General features: G+C 46.1%; 1 protein-coding gene across 1 annotated transcript in view; it reads right to left on the bottom strand.

Annotated features, from left to right (window-relative positions):
• Positions 1-15,994, bottom strand: part of cicb (capicua transcriptional repressor b) — a 33,662-nt gene extending 17,668 nt beyond the window's left edge. The window contains exons 1-2 of the mRNA XM_079164548.1: positions 15,930-15,994; positions 5,944-9,875 (exon numbers count right to left, since the gene is read on the bottom strand). Coding sequence (XP_079020674.1) covers positions 5,944-9,757 — 3,814 coding nt within the window. The 5' untranslated portion in view covers positions 9,758-9,875; positions 15,930-15,994. The remainder of the gene's footprint in view (positions 1-5,943; positions 9,876-15,929) is intronic.
• Positions 15,995-16,248: the final 254 nt, after the last annotated feature.

Genomic DNA, 16,248 nt, shown 5'->3' with positions numbered 1-16,248 from the left:
AAAGTTAAGCAGTCATTTTTTGCATGTCTTTTGGACACTGGACGCGATCATGTTCCAGTTAAAGTAAACAACAACAACAACAGTTACTTATTTCGTTCAATGTTGCAAAAGGGACGACTGCACCTCTGAGTATTGAAAAGAAAAATGGCGATTACTGGGAACTGAATAGATCTCATCACCCACACACTCTGTGGCTTCACATAGAGAGTCAGTGACTCTCTCTTCTCAACGGTGAATAATCAGCCACTGGGGGGGGGGAATACACAAAAGGCAAACTTGTGACCAGTGTTCGCAGACCCAGATTCCTTCATCCACTTTGTGAAGGGACTTGTAATGTTTGTGTTTGGCCATCTGGGGGCAGTACTGGCCTGCAGATAGATGGCCAATAGACGGGCAAGCAGCAGAAAACCGGTGAAAAAGAGACTGTGGAGCTAGAGATGCAAGGAAAGGAGAGGAGGAGGAGGAGGAGAGTGGGATGAAGGAGAGAAAAGACATTCCTGTGCTAAATAAAAACTCCTCTCATTCCAAACTTGTGAATGTGAGGAACACAGGAAACCTGTGAGCTCATGAGAACAGTGAATGTGGGTTTCAACTGAGATCCTGAAGATGCAAATCAGAATTGTTGGTCTAACTTCAACATGCATGTAGTGAAAGTGTCAGACTACGGAGTCCCACTGCACCAGTGCATTTTGAGAATCTCCCCAAAGTACGCTTCGCCCAATAGGAAAACAGGATTACCGTTGCACATTACTTTTTGTGGTAAGTCTTGAGGGGCTTCACATGTGCTTTTGGTGCCAGTCTGGATGTGCTGTGTGATCCAGATGTGGTTGTTGCCATGGCCAGGGAGGATATGCGGGGCTTTAAGCGTTACGTAAAGCAAGGGGCGGGAGGGAGCGGGGATGTTATTCCCGGGTATCCGTATCCGGGTAGACCAGGATGAAGAGAGCCAAGTCGAGAGGAGGGGAAGCGGAAAAAAAAAAAACACTGCAATGCGATGGAGCGAAGGGTTAAAACAAATGTGTCATAAATTTGTAGAAATAAAAATTTAGAAAAATGAGACGGAAAGGAAAGCAAGAGGGCAGAGAAAATAATACGAGTCTGAGTGTTAAATAACGAAAACAAGTGTATTTGTACTGAAGGGAGTGTGACCTGTTTACTCAGTGTTATTTAGTATTTAAACGTATCTCATACGGCACTCATTGAAGAGATGCTCTGCTTAAGAAACAGTGACGCTGATGATAATCATGCTCACAGACACAATCATGCAGCACAGTGTGTGAGAGGCCGAGCGCTTTCACTACGTGGTCAAACTGAGAAATCTGGTGTTTCTGTTGAAACCCGAATTTGGAGACAAGAGAACAAAAAAAAAAAAGACTCGTGTGAGACCTTTACAGCAACAGAGTCATCGAGGTGCTCTCTATAAAAAGGACAGCGTGCACACTTTTGAAGGAGGTTGACGCTCAACAATGCTACAAAAGCTAAATATTTTCTAAATAAAATCCTATAATAAGGGCTGTTCATTTTCAAAAATAACAGAAAACATGAGTAGGAGTGGAAGTGGCTAAATAATAAAATATATTTGACCTGAAACACTTCACTCACTGCTTAAATAATTTAGAGGAAACCCTACGATTATCATCATGTTGACTAAAACACCCAAAGACGGACTAAAGAGGAGCCAATAATAACCAAATGTTGGTGTGTACACACATGCCAGCATGTTGAGGTTCCTCCACACACACACACACACACACACACGCTGCTATTTCCTAATTGTGAATATTCTGTGTTATGTACCGGCTACATCGGTGTGATGTTTGCTTTGTTGCCATGGCAACAGACATTTGGGCACTCACACATCATATCCGGTTCTCAATGATTGACGCTTGGTTACTCTGTGTCTCTCACTCACACACACACACACACACACACACACACACACACACACACACACACACACACACACACACACACACACACACACACACACACACACACACACACACACACACACACACACACACACACACACACACACACACGTGACACGATAAAAAAAAAGAAACGGGCTCATCCTTCACCTTGCCGCTGATCCCTGAACAGTTTAGATTTTACAGGAAGTTACAGTTACATTTGATTTACTGACTAATTAACACGTAGTTTGGAAAGCACACACACACACGCACGTACACATACACACACACACACACACACACACACACACACACACACACACACACAGAGAGACAGCGTACACAGCTTTGTCTTGAAAGTGTGTGACAGTGTTAGATAAGGAGCTCAACTGAGCCGGGGGGGATTGATGCCTTACTTCGGTGTCAATAACAAAAACCCAGAATATAAATGTGTGTGTGTGTGTTCAGGATTACCACGTATGTAACATGGCCATATCTAAGAATTGTTTGACATTTATTAAACTGCCCCCTTCGTCTTAAGTATTGTGGTCTCTTTTCCTTCTTACACATTAAATGAACACTTTTTATCAGATTGTTAAACTATTAGAACTGTATTTGTTTGGTTAATATGTTGTCCTTTGATTTCATTCCCTCCTGATGAAATGAAAGTTCCTGCCTGACCACAGGAACATACTGAACATTTAGTTTGCCTGTTTGATTTACTCTTCTATTTCATTAAAAGGCCTGGTGTATGCTATCCCTGAATAGGTGTAATGTGCCATCATTGATAACTCATGGAGGATCATTTAAAACTTAAAAGGGCTTCATTGCTTTCTCCCTCACATGAACATAATTCTGACCGATATTAAACGTTAAATATGATTGACACTGATCTGCTATGTATTACCGTTACACAAATATAAACGTATTTAATACAATAATATAATTCAAGATCAAGAAGTGTCAGCACTATTTCTCCGGAGGGTTTTTACAGTAATTATTTTTGTTTTTGTTAAACAATTCCTAATGACTTCAGGGAATAACAATTGGCAAGATTTGTATAATAATATATTAATAATTAAGATAATTAGAAAAACACTAAATTAACCTTTTAAAAGAAAATGTACTGTTTACCATTTGCTCATATTTCACAAGCTGTTGAGACGACACCAACACCTACACAAAGTGGCACGTCACAAACACAACACACGTGTGATCGCACACACACACACACACACACACACACACACACACACACACACACGCACGGTGTTTCCTACTTTCCCTCGCGTTTCACACTCTCCTACGACCATATGCAAAAGCTCACACACCCTTTCCAACTCCCACATGTGCTTCTCGCTCAAAGATCTTCAACATAAATGCACACGCAAACAGCAAGCGTACGTGCACACACACACACACACACACACACACACACACACACACACACACACACACGACACTATTCATTCAGCGTCCTTTCAGCTGCACAGGATCTGAGGAGGGACCGTACACTCAAAACGACAGCGTTCCCTTTCCTGTCCACTTCTCTGTCACACTCCGGACAAGTCCACACAGTGATAAGTACATACACACTGAGGGCAAAGGGCTCCGGTGAAGTGAACAGCACTAACTGATACTTTATGTCCATAAAGAACGGAGAAGTAGGCGCTTATTTTCAGCTGATGGTGAATAATGCTCACACACTCACACACACTTTATAGTACAGTGTTTTCCCACACCGCAGCTTGAGAAACAAATTCTTCACACACCCACTCAATACACTGAAACTTACAACATATATCCTACACACACACACACACACACACACACAAATTTAGAACCAACCCACCTCATTATTAGAGGCCAAGAACTCAGCCCACACCTTGTTTCACTATATTCTGACATGAGTCAGTAATAATCAAACAAACACATGAACATACACACAGAGAGAGTACGCGGAAATAGTTTGCAGTGAGTAAGAAGATAATAGTGGCTAGGTTCAGGAAGTCACACACACACACACACACACACACACTCATATGCAAACGTTGGTCAGACATTTTCAAGAGTTTAACAACTGCAAGACAACTGCTGTTAAATGCTCCTCTTTTCCTCCATCGTCTGTATTCATGCTGTCGTCCTCCGAGGCGTTCCTCATTCTCTTTCTAATCCTCTTTATTCTCTCTAAAAAACTAAATCAAAAGCAAATTGATGGAAACTGGCCTACATACATGTAGCCCACTCGCTCCGTACCAACTCTTTTGCTTTCGTTGTGAAATGTTAATTTTCTTGCGTAGATCCGACTGATTCAAAGCAGGGAACGGCGACACTTCTTCACTCCTCCATTCATTTATTATTGTTCAGGGTCTTATTGAACTTCCACTTTCCTTACTGTTATAAATCTATGCATCGTCTTGTCTATATAGTGTAGGTATGATTGCCACTCAGCCACTCAGGTTTTGTCTGTAATGACGTGGAATACAAGACGTGCTCTCCAGTATCAATTAAGCTAATCCTGTGTAACGCACGATCTAATCACAATAAAAGAGATAAAAACACTCATGCCCATGCATACATTTCCTTTTTTTGCACTCTTTCTCTCTTTCACATACACGAATACACAGAAATAATTTAGCATGGTCTTCCACGGCTGATCATTTAGTTTAGTTTTACCAGCAGACGTGAGGCTGGTGGACAGAGCACTATGAAACCATATGGGACAACAGAACGTTGTCTAACTGGAGCTTCTTTCACTGGGCATCACACACACACACGCACGCACGCACGCACGCACGCACGCACACGCACCCGCACACACACACACACACACGCACACGCAGGTCGTGGCCTGTTCATGTGAATCGAAGCCTCTGTTACACTGTGGGTGTTATCAGACAAGTTAAGTTGAAATAAAAATCACTTTTAATACTTTGATCATCTTGAAGGAATATTTTTTAGCTAAATCAGATTTATTTGGTAAAGGAATGTTTTAATAGTTGGTTGGTATTTGATATAAAAAATAATATATATATATATATAGGAAGAAACAAATAGCTAAGCAACGTCCTTTCCTTTTATTTTATTTAACAGAAAAATGACCTTTTAAAATAAAGGCTTCGATACATCTCTCTCTTTCAGCTGTGTGTGTGTGTGTGTGTGTGTGTGTGTGTGTGTAAAGTAAAAGTAAAGCTACAGCTATAATTTGCCTTCATATTATTTTAATACTAATGCTACTTGCAGTAGCTGCAACTGCATCCACATTAATAAAGTGATTTGTTTTCTCAGTTACTCCTCTGGTATTTTTCTCAAGACGTAGCTGCACTGTCACTGCATTTCTCTGTGGAGTCGCAGCTTCTGAGGGTAAGAATTAATTACTATTTTAATGCAAAATGCTGGTTAACCTGCTAGTCCAAAGCCTGTAAACTAGTCTGAGTCGACATATACTCTATGGATGGTTATTAAATGGTACAGGCAAACTAAATATGCAGAGAATTATGCCACACAACTGAGGATGTTGCAGAAAATGTTTCCAATGAGGCTGTTAGGTTCCAAATATTGGGATTCATTAAAAATGAAAAAGAGGAGAATATTTCCTTCATTCTCTATTTGTGTGTGCAGAGCTGAGTAAAGTTTGCATTGAGTGATATTTCAAATATTGAAAGAAAACTGTAACAGAAAGTCTTTTTTCTGTGAATTGTGTGTAATTACTCTTCACTATACGATACATTTTCCAACACATTATCCCAAATTAATGTTATTATTTTCTCATTGACAAGATATATTTTCTTTCAGCTTTTGCTTTTTTCATTCTTTTGGAATAAAGGCATGTATATCATGTGATTGGTGTATTTCTGAAGATAATACAGCATTTAATATGCATGTTCCACATATCTCCTGTATTCTAACTGCAGCCCAATTCACACATTGCGACTAAAAGCTCCACAGACTCCACATTTTCTCGTCATTCCTTCAAAGTCACCGACCTCGCACACAAAATACACCCACTCGTATACGCATCGATTCTCACCTGTGCCGGGACGTCCCATGATGATGTCCTTTCGTGGAGCTGGGTGAAGGCTTTCAGCCGGGAGGATCAGTGGCAGCAGAGCGGTGGGAGAAGGGTGACACGGAACCGGCTGCTGGACCTCACCCCCAAACCCTGTCCCCCGGTTCTCCTCTCGGTCCACAGAGCTGTCCGTGCTACTCGGAGCGGGGGCTGTGACTGCTGTGCTGACGGTAACTGACAGGGCCTGCAGTGGGGTGGCCGGGGTGTCAGTGGTGGGCAGGGAGGACGGTGTTGGGGAGACGAGGACTAAAGTTTGGGCTGGGCTCCGCAAGAGGACGGTGCCATTGGGAACTGTGGCTGCAGCGGCATTAATGGGGACGGGAACCTGGAGGCCTGAAACTGGCTGAGGGGTGAGGGGCGCTAAGCCGATGTCTTTAGGTGAGGTTTTATCTGCCCCTCCATCGTTTCCACCTCCTCCTCCTCTTTCTAAGGGACACTCAGGATTCCTCACAATGACAGGGGAGTCCCTCAGGGCCTGCTGGGATACGGGGACCACACGACGAGGCCCTCCGTCGGGAGTGAGAGGGGAAGGGGGAGTCGGAGATACCAGCAGAGGAGGAGGGGAGACGGCAGTGGAGGACGGTGGCCTGCTGGACGAGGGGGTGGAGACTCCTCTGGGTCGGGAGAAGGTGGGTGTGTGTGTGCGGGAATGTGAGGCTGGTGTCTGGGGGGACAGCACCCTAAAAGAGTTGTTGAGGTCCCCCTGCTCCAGCTCTGTCTTGGGTGTGTAGTCGTGGTGGTGTGAGGGGAGGGGTGGTGGAGGAAGTGGGTCGGGCTTTCGTTTGCTGGGGCTCATGGGGACCGTAAACATCAGGTTGCTGTGGAAGGAGGGCTGCACACCTGAAGAGTGTCTCTCCCTTTCTCCTCCTCCTCCGGCTGAGGTCGCTACCTTACTGCCCCCTGCCCCCCCTCCCCCGGTACCGCTGGGCTGCCTGTGCCTCCGGGGTTGCAGGACCGGGGAGGCGGTAATCGGGGAGAAATTGGCGGGCCTGAAGCCGAACAGCGGAGAAGGTGAGGGAGAGGGGGCGGGGGAGAAGGGCGACTGGGTGGAGATGGGAGAAAAGGAGGGGGTGCCAGAGCGGGAGCTCCCTAAGGACACGAGCATGGTGGCGGCCTCGCACTCGTCAAAGTCAAAGCGGGACGACAGGTCATGGGGGAGGAGGGAGGGGAGAACCAGGCGGGGTCTGGAGTCTCCTCTGCTGCTGGTCTCACTGCTCTCTCGCGATGTGTCGTCCCACTCAAACTCACTGCTCGCTCTCCCCCGCAGGTCGGGGGTGACGGTCCCTGAGCTGCTGCCTCCTCCCCCTCCCGTCTCCATCTCTTTGCTCCTCATGGACAAGTGTCTTGAGCAGTATCCTCGACGCTGAGACTCCTTCATACAGCCCTCCCTGGAGCACAGCCTCCTCCACTGCTTACCGTTGAACTTCTTACGGATACCATTCGGCGTACACACCACGTCGCCCTTCTTGTACTTCTGCTGAGCCAACGACAGGGGAGTCCTGGAGCGAGAGGAGGTAGAGGAGGACCCCCCACCAGAAGTGGGAGTAGGGGTCTGAGTGGGAGTGGACTTTGATGGAGGTAGGCTTGGAGTGGTGCTGTTGATTTCAGACCCCAGTAAGGCAGGGGAACGGGGTGGCTGGGGACTCGCTAGGCTGGAGAGATGTGGGGGTGCCAGACCTTGCACCAGAGAGAGGTGGGGTGAGGAGGGGGGGTAGCAGCTGGACTTGGAGACGATGTTTCTGTGCTGAGAGGTCCCAGCGTTCGTCTTGGGGCCGACAGTGAGCGCCATGTTAAAACGAGATACCTCGACGTCTTCCTCTGGGGTGTTCGGCTGGTTCTGTCTCTCTCTGGCAGAGTAGTTCTCTCCGCAGTCATGAGCTGTGCTGCCAGCTACACCAGGAGCCACGGTGGAGGAGTGGGACGGTGGGTGTGCGTTGCCGTAGGGGCCTCCTGCAACTCCTTCATGTGGAAAACCATGACCCAACCTGGCTCCCCCTCCCAGCACTCCCATCCCAATACTCAACTGGCATACTTCCCTCTCGACCTCCAACTCCTCCCTCCGCTCCCTCTCTTCCCTCTCCCTCTCACGCTCTCTTTCCTGGGCCCTGCCACCATCCCAATGCGGGACCTCCCAGGGAGGGGTGAGCAGCCTAAGACTTTGCCGGGACACCCACACGGCCTGAGAATTAGCATTGGCTCTCCTCTTCTCTTCGCCCACATCTGCATTGTCCAGCGTCTCTCTGTCTTCACTCAAGAGCACCTGGTAAGGAAAAGACACCCCGGGGTGGGGGTCCACCTGAGTGACGACCCCCTCTCTGTACAGCAGGGGACCCCCCTCCTCTCCACCGAAGGGCACGCACACTCGGGTCCTGACGGCCACGGGCGCCATGCCAGGCGGGGGGGCGTCCAAAATGAACTCCACAGCGCTCTCAGCCGCGGATGACGACGTCATCGCGGTGCCACCATGGAAAGGGTATTTAACAAGGGTCTCCTCTCCTTGGAGCTGGACTTCTACAGTGTCTCCACTCACCCTACGCACCACCCCTGGTCTGAGCACGGGTGATAAAAGACAGGAGTCAACCTCCTTGACCCCAACCCCTCTCTCCATGGTCCTCTTCATCTGGCGAGCGAGAACTCTCTGGTTTTTCATGCCTTTGGCCAGAGCTTCAGCGAGTCCCTCTGATAGCCGGGCCTCTTTCTGGTGCGAGTTATGGAGAGGAGCTGGGTAGCGGGAGTTCTTCTGATGAGGGCTCGGTCCTGTTGCTTCCATCCCGTCCAGGTCAGCCGAGTGCTCACTCGCCGTGTCAGTGGAGGAAGAGCGCACTGAGTTCGGGGCCCCCTCGGACTCGTTCTCCCCAGCTTGGGAATCTTTTTCCTGGGAGTCTGCCGTCCTGAGGGTTTTATCCTCTGTGGAAACAAAGTGGTTTGCTTCTGGAGCTTTGCTATCCACAATTAGCACTGATGGCTGATTACCTGAGCAATTATTACTTCTGCTATTACTGCTATTGATAAGAGTATTATGGCTACCGTCACTACGGTTAGCCATGTTGTTAATACCACTTGTAGTGTTGCTTTTAGTACTACTATTCATACTAAAATGAATGCTGTTATTAGTGCTTTTACTAATATTGTTACTACTCTTGAAATTATTATTGGGTGTATTCAAACTATCGCTGATTCTGCTGTGAATATTGCAGTAACTGTTGTGTATGAGTGCAGGGCTGGAGGTAGTAATGGTAGTCAGGCTACTTGCATTGTTTGCAAAGTGCTCATATGTGTATTTTTTCTTGGGTACACGAGCCTTAAATGTGGCTGTTTTCCTGCTGGAGACAGAGCCTAAACTGGGGCTGTGATTGGTGGCCGGAGGGGGCGTGGCTGTGGAGAGTGGCGTTGGGGTCGAGGTAGGAAATGCTACAATATCAGTGGACACTGCCTTATTTCCATTCGTGCCCACTGTCTTTCCCTTTTCTGTCTTTTCTTCTGCCTTTTTGTCTTCCCTCTCGACTGACTCCACAGGTTTCCTCGGCTCAGTGGACTCCTCCCTCGCGGGGGTATTGCTGCTCGTGATCGGCTCTTCGTTGGAGCTGACGGCCGTGTGCGAGATCTGCTTGCTTGTGGGAGTGCTGGGTGTCTGCTGTGTGGTTCTGACGAGCGTTTCCCTCTTGACTCTTTTGGGTTCTTTCTCTTGAAGGGGCTGAGAGCCCCCTCTCCTTTTCCCCCCTCTACCTCTGGTTAACGGGGGAGTGCGCCCTCTGTGTTTCTTTAATGGTCTCATCTCGTCTTCGCCGTTCACAAAGTGCAGATTTTGTGGTGTTTCACTTCTAAGGCACTCCTTTTTCCCGGTCTGTCTCTGTTTTTCTTGTCTCCCGTCCTTCTGTCCTCTGTATTGCAAGCTGGAAAGGAAGAGGGAGACACAGAAGACAGGGAGTCATTTATTATCTTCATAATCAAAAAATTGCTGAGAATAAAAGTGACGTCATACCTGGCAGTGTGCTACACTGCACTGGCTATCACATTGGCTCTCGTTTACCCTCCATTTCTTCCTGATCCACTAAAGTGTGCATGCAAGCGTGTCTGTGTGTGATACTTGAAATATTAAACATCTTAATTTCCCAGATTATTCTGGCCAAGTATGTCCGAAATCTGGTTAACCTTGTGTGGTCATGAAATCACTGAGTGGGTTAGTTTACTCTCTTAAAATTGAGTTCCGTTAAAAAAGAAGAAAAAAAGTTAAATTCGAGCCAAAAGAAAGAAAGGTAAACAAACATCCAAGGTCACTCACTTCAATTTGTCTCTTACTCCTGAATCCAACTATCTGTCGTTAATGAGGCCTACACTTATTTAATTTAAAATGCAGGCAGAGACAAAAAAGATTTTCTCTCGATCTTTCTTACACACACACACACACACACACACACACACACACACACACACACTCACATCTCCCCACTGTACTCCCTCCAGCTACTTCGACATGCGACAGGGTAGCTTTCTCACGCTATGCATTATAGACTGGACTCTCCGTGTTCGATGTCAGATCGCATCAACAACACAGCATTTATTTTGACTTCCATCGGGAGGAAAAGGGCTGGCAGTGGCCTGGGTGAGGTCACCCTACAACGTGAGTGAGAGAAAGAGAGAGAGAAAGAGAGAAAGAGAGAGAGAGAGAGAGAGAGAGAGGTGGGAGTATGCAGCTGTTTGGCTGTTTGTTCAAATAGGCCGTTCTTGTGTAGTCATTGGGAATTTCCACAGTCATTCTAGCACTCGCTGGCCCTCTCTCTCTTTCTCAATCTTTCCCAGTCGTCTTTGGCTCTATCTCTCTCTCTCTCTCTCATATACTCATATACACACACACACACACACACACGTTTCTACAAAAAGACAATATAATTGGAATAATCTGCCATGGCAAAATACGCCTAAAATGAGAGAAATTAAAAGGCTGGCACAGGTTTCGGCAGAGTCACTGATGCAAGATTACAGGCTAAATACAGTCACAGACACACACACACACACACACACACACACACACACACACACACACACACACACACACACACACAAACAGACGTGTGCATATGTGCCTCCCTCGACTAAGCTCAGCAACTCACCAACATGTGAAAATGCCCGCATTCCTACAAATACAGACAAGACAACTTCACTTGTTACACACACACACACACACACACACACACACACTCACAGTGCGTGTCCTAGACATTGGAAACGATCGTTGCACACACACACATAAGGTGACCTTGTTGTTAACTGTTTGTTTGCTGTTACAAACAACGCACATAGACCAGTAACACCACCTGCGGTACAGAAAAGCATCTCTTCCTGGTCCTGAGTGACAAATAAACAACCACTCGTCTTTGACGTCCGCCCCCACATTCACTGTTTACTGTAGAAACAGGCATTGATCATCACCGTGGTATTTTTCTGCAGATACTAATCTTAAAAGCGGCACCGATGTTTCGTATTTCATTGCGACAGCACCGTGTGGGTAGCTTAACATCTGGAGTTTACCCACTGTACTGAAACTGTGATGCTTCGTGAAAAACACTGCTCTGTTAAAATGCTTATTCTTTTACCAACTACACAACTCTTCCTTAGAGTCTGAAGAGCCGAAGAAGATGAGCACCATTTACTCCAACGCTTCTCATTTAAATGTATGAAAATAAATTAAACAGATATGAGGTAAATATGAAGCTTCCCTGTCTAATGACTCGCATAATGAAGGCTTCTTATAACCCAAAATATCAGCCTTACTTTTGATATTAGTGCTGATATGAAAATATCTTTTTAAACAAACCCTACTGCCAATTAGCTGACCATACTTGTATACTAACAAAAACTACATCAAGAGATCATGAAGTGAAACTTCACCAATCCCTTTCTAGTTAAGAGTCCAATTTTTTTTAATTAAATGTATAATTCTCAGACAAAGCATGGGAAGAAGAAAGACAATGTGGACTGCAGGAATGTCTACCATCTAACAGCACCAGCACCAGTACTGCTTCACCAGAGTAGACGCTGAGGCCTGGACTGGGCGTGTTGGTCCTACACTCTGTAAAGACAGGAAGCAGTCAGGGCCACTTCACTGACTGTCTGACTCACTGGATTTCTCTGGAGGATCTGATCTTAGCTCAGAAAAATGTGTTTGTTCATGCTCATGGCCTTCGAAAAAAAACGCTCTCGGATTTGTCTGATAAGCCAGCAGCAGGCATTTGTGCATGTTCACATTCTGTAACTCTGAAAGTACCGGACTGCACACAACAGAGCATGTGCTCACCGTGTAGATAACCGGAGTTTCAGAATTAGACACCGACGACTTTTACAACATTTGTCACCGGACTAAAACTATTCATCACCCGAGTGTGCAAGCAGCAGTTACATTTAAGTTAATGGAAACATATAAAACTCTTCAAACGTGTGCAACCATTTGTGAATCCATCCTTAATGTGTGGACGAGCAATGAGCTCATCCACAGAGTTTCATTTGAAATTCCAGACAATATAACATATTGTAACATGTTGTAATTAAATTACAGGGAGAAGTATTCATGCAGGAGGCTTCTGTAATTCCAATGCTGCCTTATAATAAATGGTATAGGATTCTAATGTTTCACATATAGTCCTAATTCTTCCCTAACAAAAGGTCAAAATCATCACACACACAGTGTGCGCTCCACAAACGTCCCCTAAATTGACAATAACTGCAGACCTTCCACTCTTAATGTTTGTTAGCTGCAAGAGTCCAGGAGCACGTCTGAATCTCTCCTCTTGGGTTTTTCGTGCATAAGTTATTACGACTGAAAAATATAAAAGGAATTTGTTGGAGAATCCTGATTGTGCTCTGGGATGCATCCAGACGAAGCAGAGTGGAACTCAGTCATAATTTAGGTGATTCAAGACGTCTGCACCTTCCAGTATTAGAGCGGGTTGAGAGTGAGATATGTGCTGCTCTGGTCTAAAGCGACTGTAAATCCCGAATAGACGGATAAACGACGGCTATCGCCTCCGTGGCGTTGGACCGGACTCCTCCTTAGACAGCAAAAAGATGCTGTTTCACCCAACACACACACACACACACACACAAGGACACAATGCAACCCCCCTCCACAGCATAGCAACATCAAACTTTACACACACTAAACGCTCTCCCTGGAATTTACAGTGCAGTCATGCATACACTGTTAAAATCTCTCTTGGACCTATAGATTGTCTCACACTTGCACATTCATTGTGCCATATAAACACACACACACACACACACACACACACACACACACACACACACACACACACACACACACACACACACACACACACACACACACACACACACACACACACACACACACACACACACACACACGACATGCAGGAGTTCACACTCTGGCTGCTATACGTTTAGCTTTTCTTTAAAAGGAAACATAAAAAATAACTTTTACGATATCAAATTTCGGATATTCAACATATAGATGTTCAAGCAAAGAGCACCATGCTGGAGATTTCTTAGCAGGTTGGACAAGGGAGCGTGCACGCCAGGAAATCTCATCTCAATGTCAACACCATAAGAAGAAGTTATTACTGGTCTATACAACTTTAATAAACCTCAACCTTGATGCCAATTTATCCGGTCATTTGTTAGCCTATACATGGCACAGGAGGTGTGTGTGTGTGTGTGAGAGAGACGTGGAGGCATGACTGCATGCGGCTGTCTTCAGGTTGTGTATACCTTGTTCAACGCTGCATTTTGCACTATATGTCAGCGTGAGTGTGTACGTAGTTACCAGGCACACTGCAGCTCATCCCTCTCCTAAAAAGCATTTTATGGGTGTCTGTATGGGCGCAGGGCTGCAGTGACGGGGACAGGGATGGAGCGGGGAGAGAACGTGCCACGGTACAACAGAAGAAGACAGTATATGTGCCCCGGTACAACAGAAGAAGACAGTATGTGCCACGGTACAACAGAAGAAGAAGACGGTATGTGCCACAGTACAACAGAAGAAGACAGTATGTGCCACGGTACAACAGAAGAAGACAGTATGTAACACGGTACAACAGAAGAAGACGGTATGTGCCACGGTACAACAGAAGAAGACGGTATGTGCCACGGTACAACAGAAGAAGACGGTATGTGCCACGGTACAACAGAGAAGACGACAGTATGTGCCACGGTACAACAGAAGAAGACAGTATGTAACACGGTACAACAGAAGAAGACAGTATGTGCCACGGTACAACAGAAGAAGACAGTATGTAAGCCTAGCGTGGCCCTCGTACACTCCTGCATGGCAGGGCGGCTTTGCCCTTAACTGGGTCATCGGGGAACACACTCACACATGAAACAGCAAAAAAAAGAACATGCTCTCTGTTACATACACACACACACACACACACACACACACACACGCTTGTTTATGCACTCACGAGTGAGTGGGATGTGATCATTCATGCAACATGAGACGAGTGAAAGAAAACATTTCGTTCAGGTATTTGAGGTGTAGCAAGAGGCCGAGCTGTGAAGTGTGTGAGCATGCCAGTGTGTGTGTATGTGACTGCGCTTGTTATGGAGAACATCCATTGTGACGTAGTATGAATACTGGCATGCTGTTTAGCGGCTGGCATATATCTGACACTAAATTACATCAATAAAAGAGAAAACATTGAGCCCTGGAATGTGTGCATTCTGAGCCCATATTGATCAAGAGGCCATACAAGCATAGATCAGAGGTGACTGTGATGCCACATCAATGACCAACTGCTCGACAATGTGCACAGATGCTTATATATAGCGAGAGATGTGTCTTCTGCCTAAATAGAGGTACGAGGAATGCATGCCACGTTTGTAAAAAAAAAAAATCTGCAGGACAGACCGAGGACACTTTAAAGTCTAAATGTCATCCAATTCCTGAGACTGTAAAATACACCCAAAGACAAAAATATGACAACAAAAACTGTGAAGAACTGCCCAGTCAGAGATGTTCAAAGGGTGCATCGGCACTGATGGCATTGCAGGAAAGTGGAGCGTTGACGAGGGGGAGAGAAAAAAAGCCGAGAAAAGACAAAACCTCCAGCTTCTTCTTTACGCTGATCTCTGCGAGTACTACGAGCGGCGCTTACACAATGTCAAAGGAGTGTTATGACTCGAGGTAGTCAGCCGGTCTGCTCCGCTGCACGGCAAACACAAACAACCCGTTTCAAGTGACATTTTTATTCTCCCAACTACAAAGAGCTTAATTCTTTTCCTCATGTGCATGCAGACAGATCTCACACTACAACGCCTAGTAGTGTGTGTGCACGCAACCACTCCGCTGAAGCTTCCTTACTGGAGCCTGTAAGGTGACACTATGTGCATTTTTTTTTTAAAAACTTAAAAAGACTGAATCCTTGTTGGCGTTTGTCTCTAGTATGCAGCTCAGTAACGTTAGTAGTAGTGGTGGTGGTGATGGTGGTTGTAGTACTCGTAGTACGCAACATAATGACACCGTCAGCCAGACCTCAAGGAGACGGGATATTACACGCTGTCGTGTTTATATTATATTATATATGATCGTTCCGTTTTTAATAAATTATCTTGCGATGCTGTTGGTAAACATTTTGGGCTGCAATGCTGCAAAATAGGTCGGTCGCTTTTTGACTACGCGACGGTCAAGGAAAAGTACTCAACATGTACCACAATGTAGTAACGACACCGGAGGCAGGCTGACATGTTTTTCCCCGGTCCGTCCGTGTGGGACTGCGGAAAAAACATTAGAGAAAAGTTTTTAGGCTGTTACACCCCCCCACCCCCCACCCCCAGCACACCCCCTCCTCTCTCTCGGCTCTTCCTCGGTGTCTCGCTATTTCTTCGGACGGTATTTCCTCGCCGCTCCTGACAATGTAATATTCGTGTCAGTTGAGCGTCGCTACCTTCTGCTAACTTTAGTTTCAACTCACCCAAACAGAGCGTTTCCTCCTCGCAGCAGAAAGATTTACGGTGTTATTGTGCTGATGAGGAGGCGGGCACAACTGTCGGTTACGTCCCTTCTTGGCCGTCGGCTCTGACGACTGCGCGGTCCGGACTCGCACTTTACTTTTCCTCCGCAAAACATGTCCTTACCCCCGCAGAAACTCAAACAAGGCTGTAAAAAAAAAAAAAAAAACTATCGGTCTTCTTTTCCACTACAGTCACAAAATGGTGAATGAACCACCAACAGCTGGGCAAGTCGACCAATGAGAGGTCGCTGACAGTTACAGTAGCCAATCAGCGCCGGGC

Source organism: Pholis gunnellus (genome assembly GCF_910591455.1).
Source record: "Pholis gunnellus genome assembly, chromosome: 8".
NCBI lineage: Eukaryota > Metazoa > Chordata > Actinopteri > Perciformes > Pholidae > Pholis > Pholis gunnellus.
This window is presented reverse-complemented; position numbering and strand designations above follow the sequence as displayed.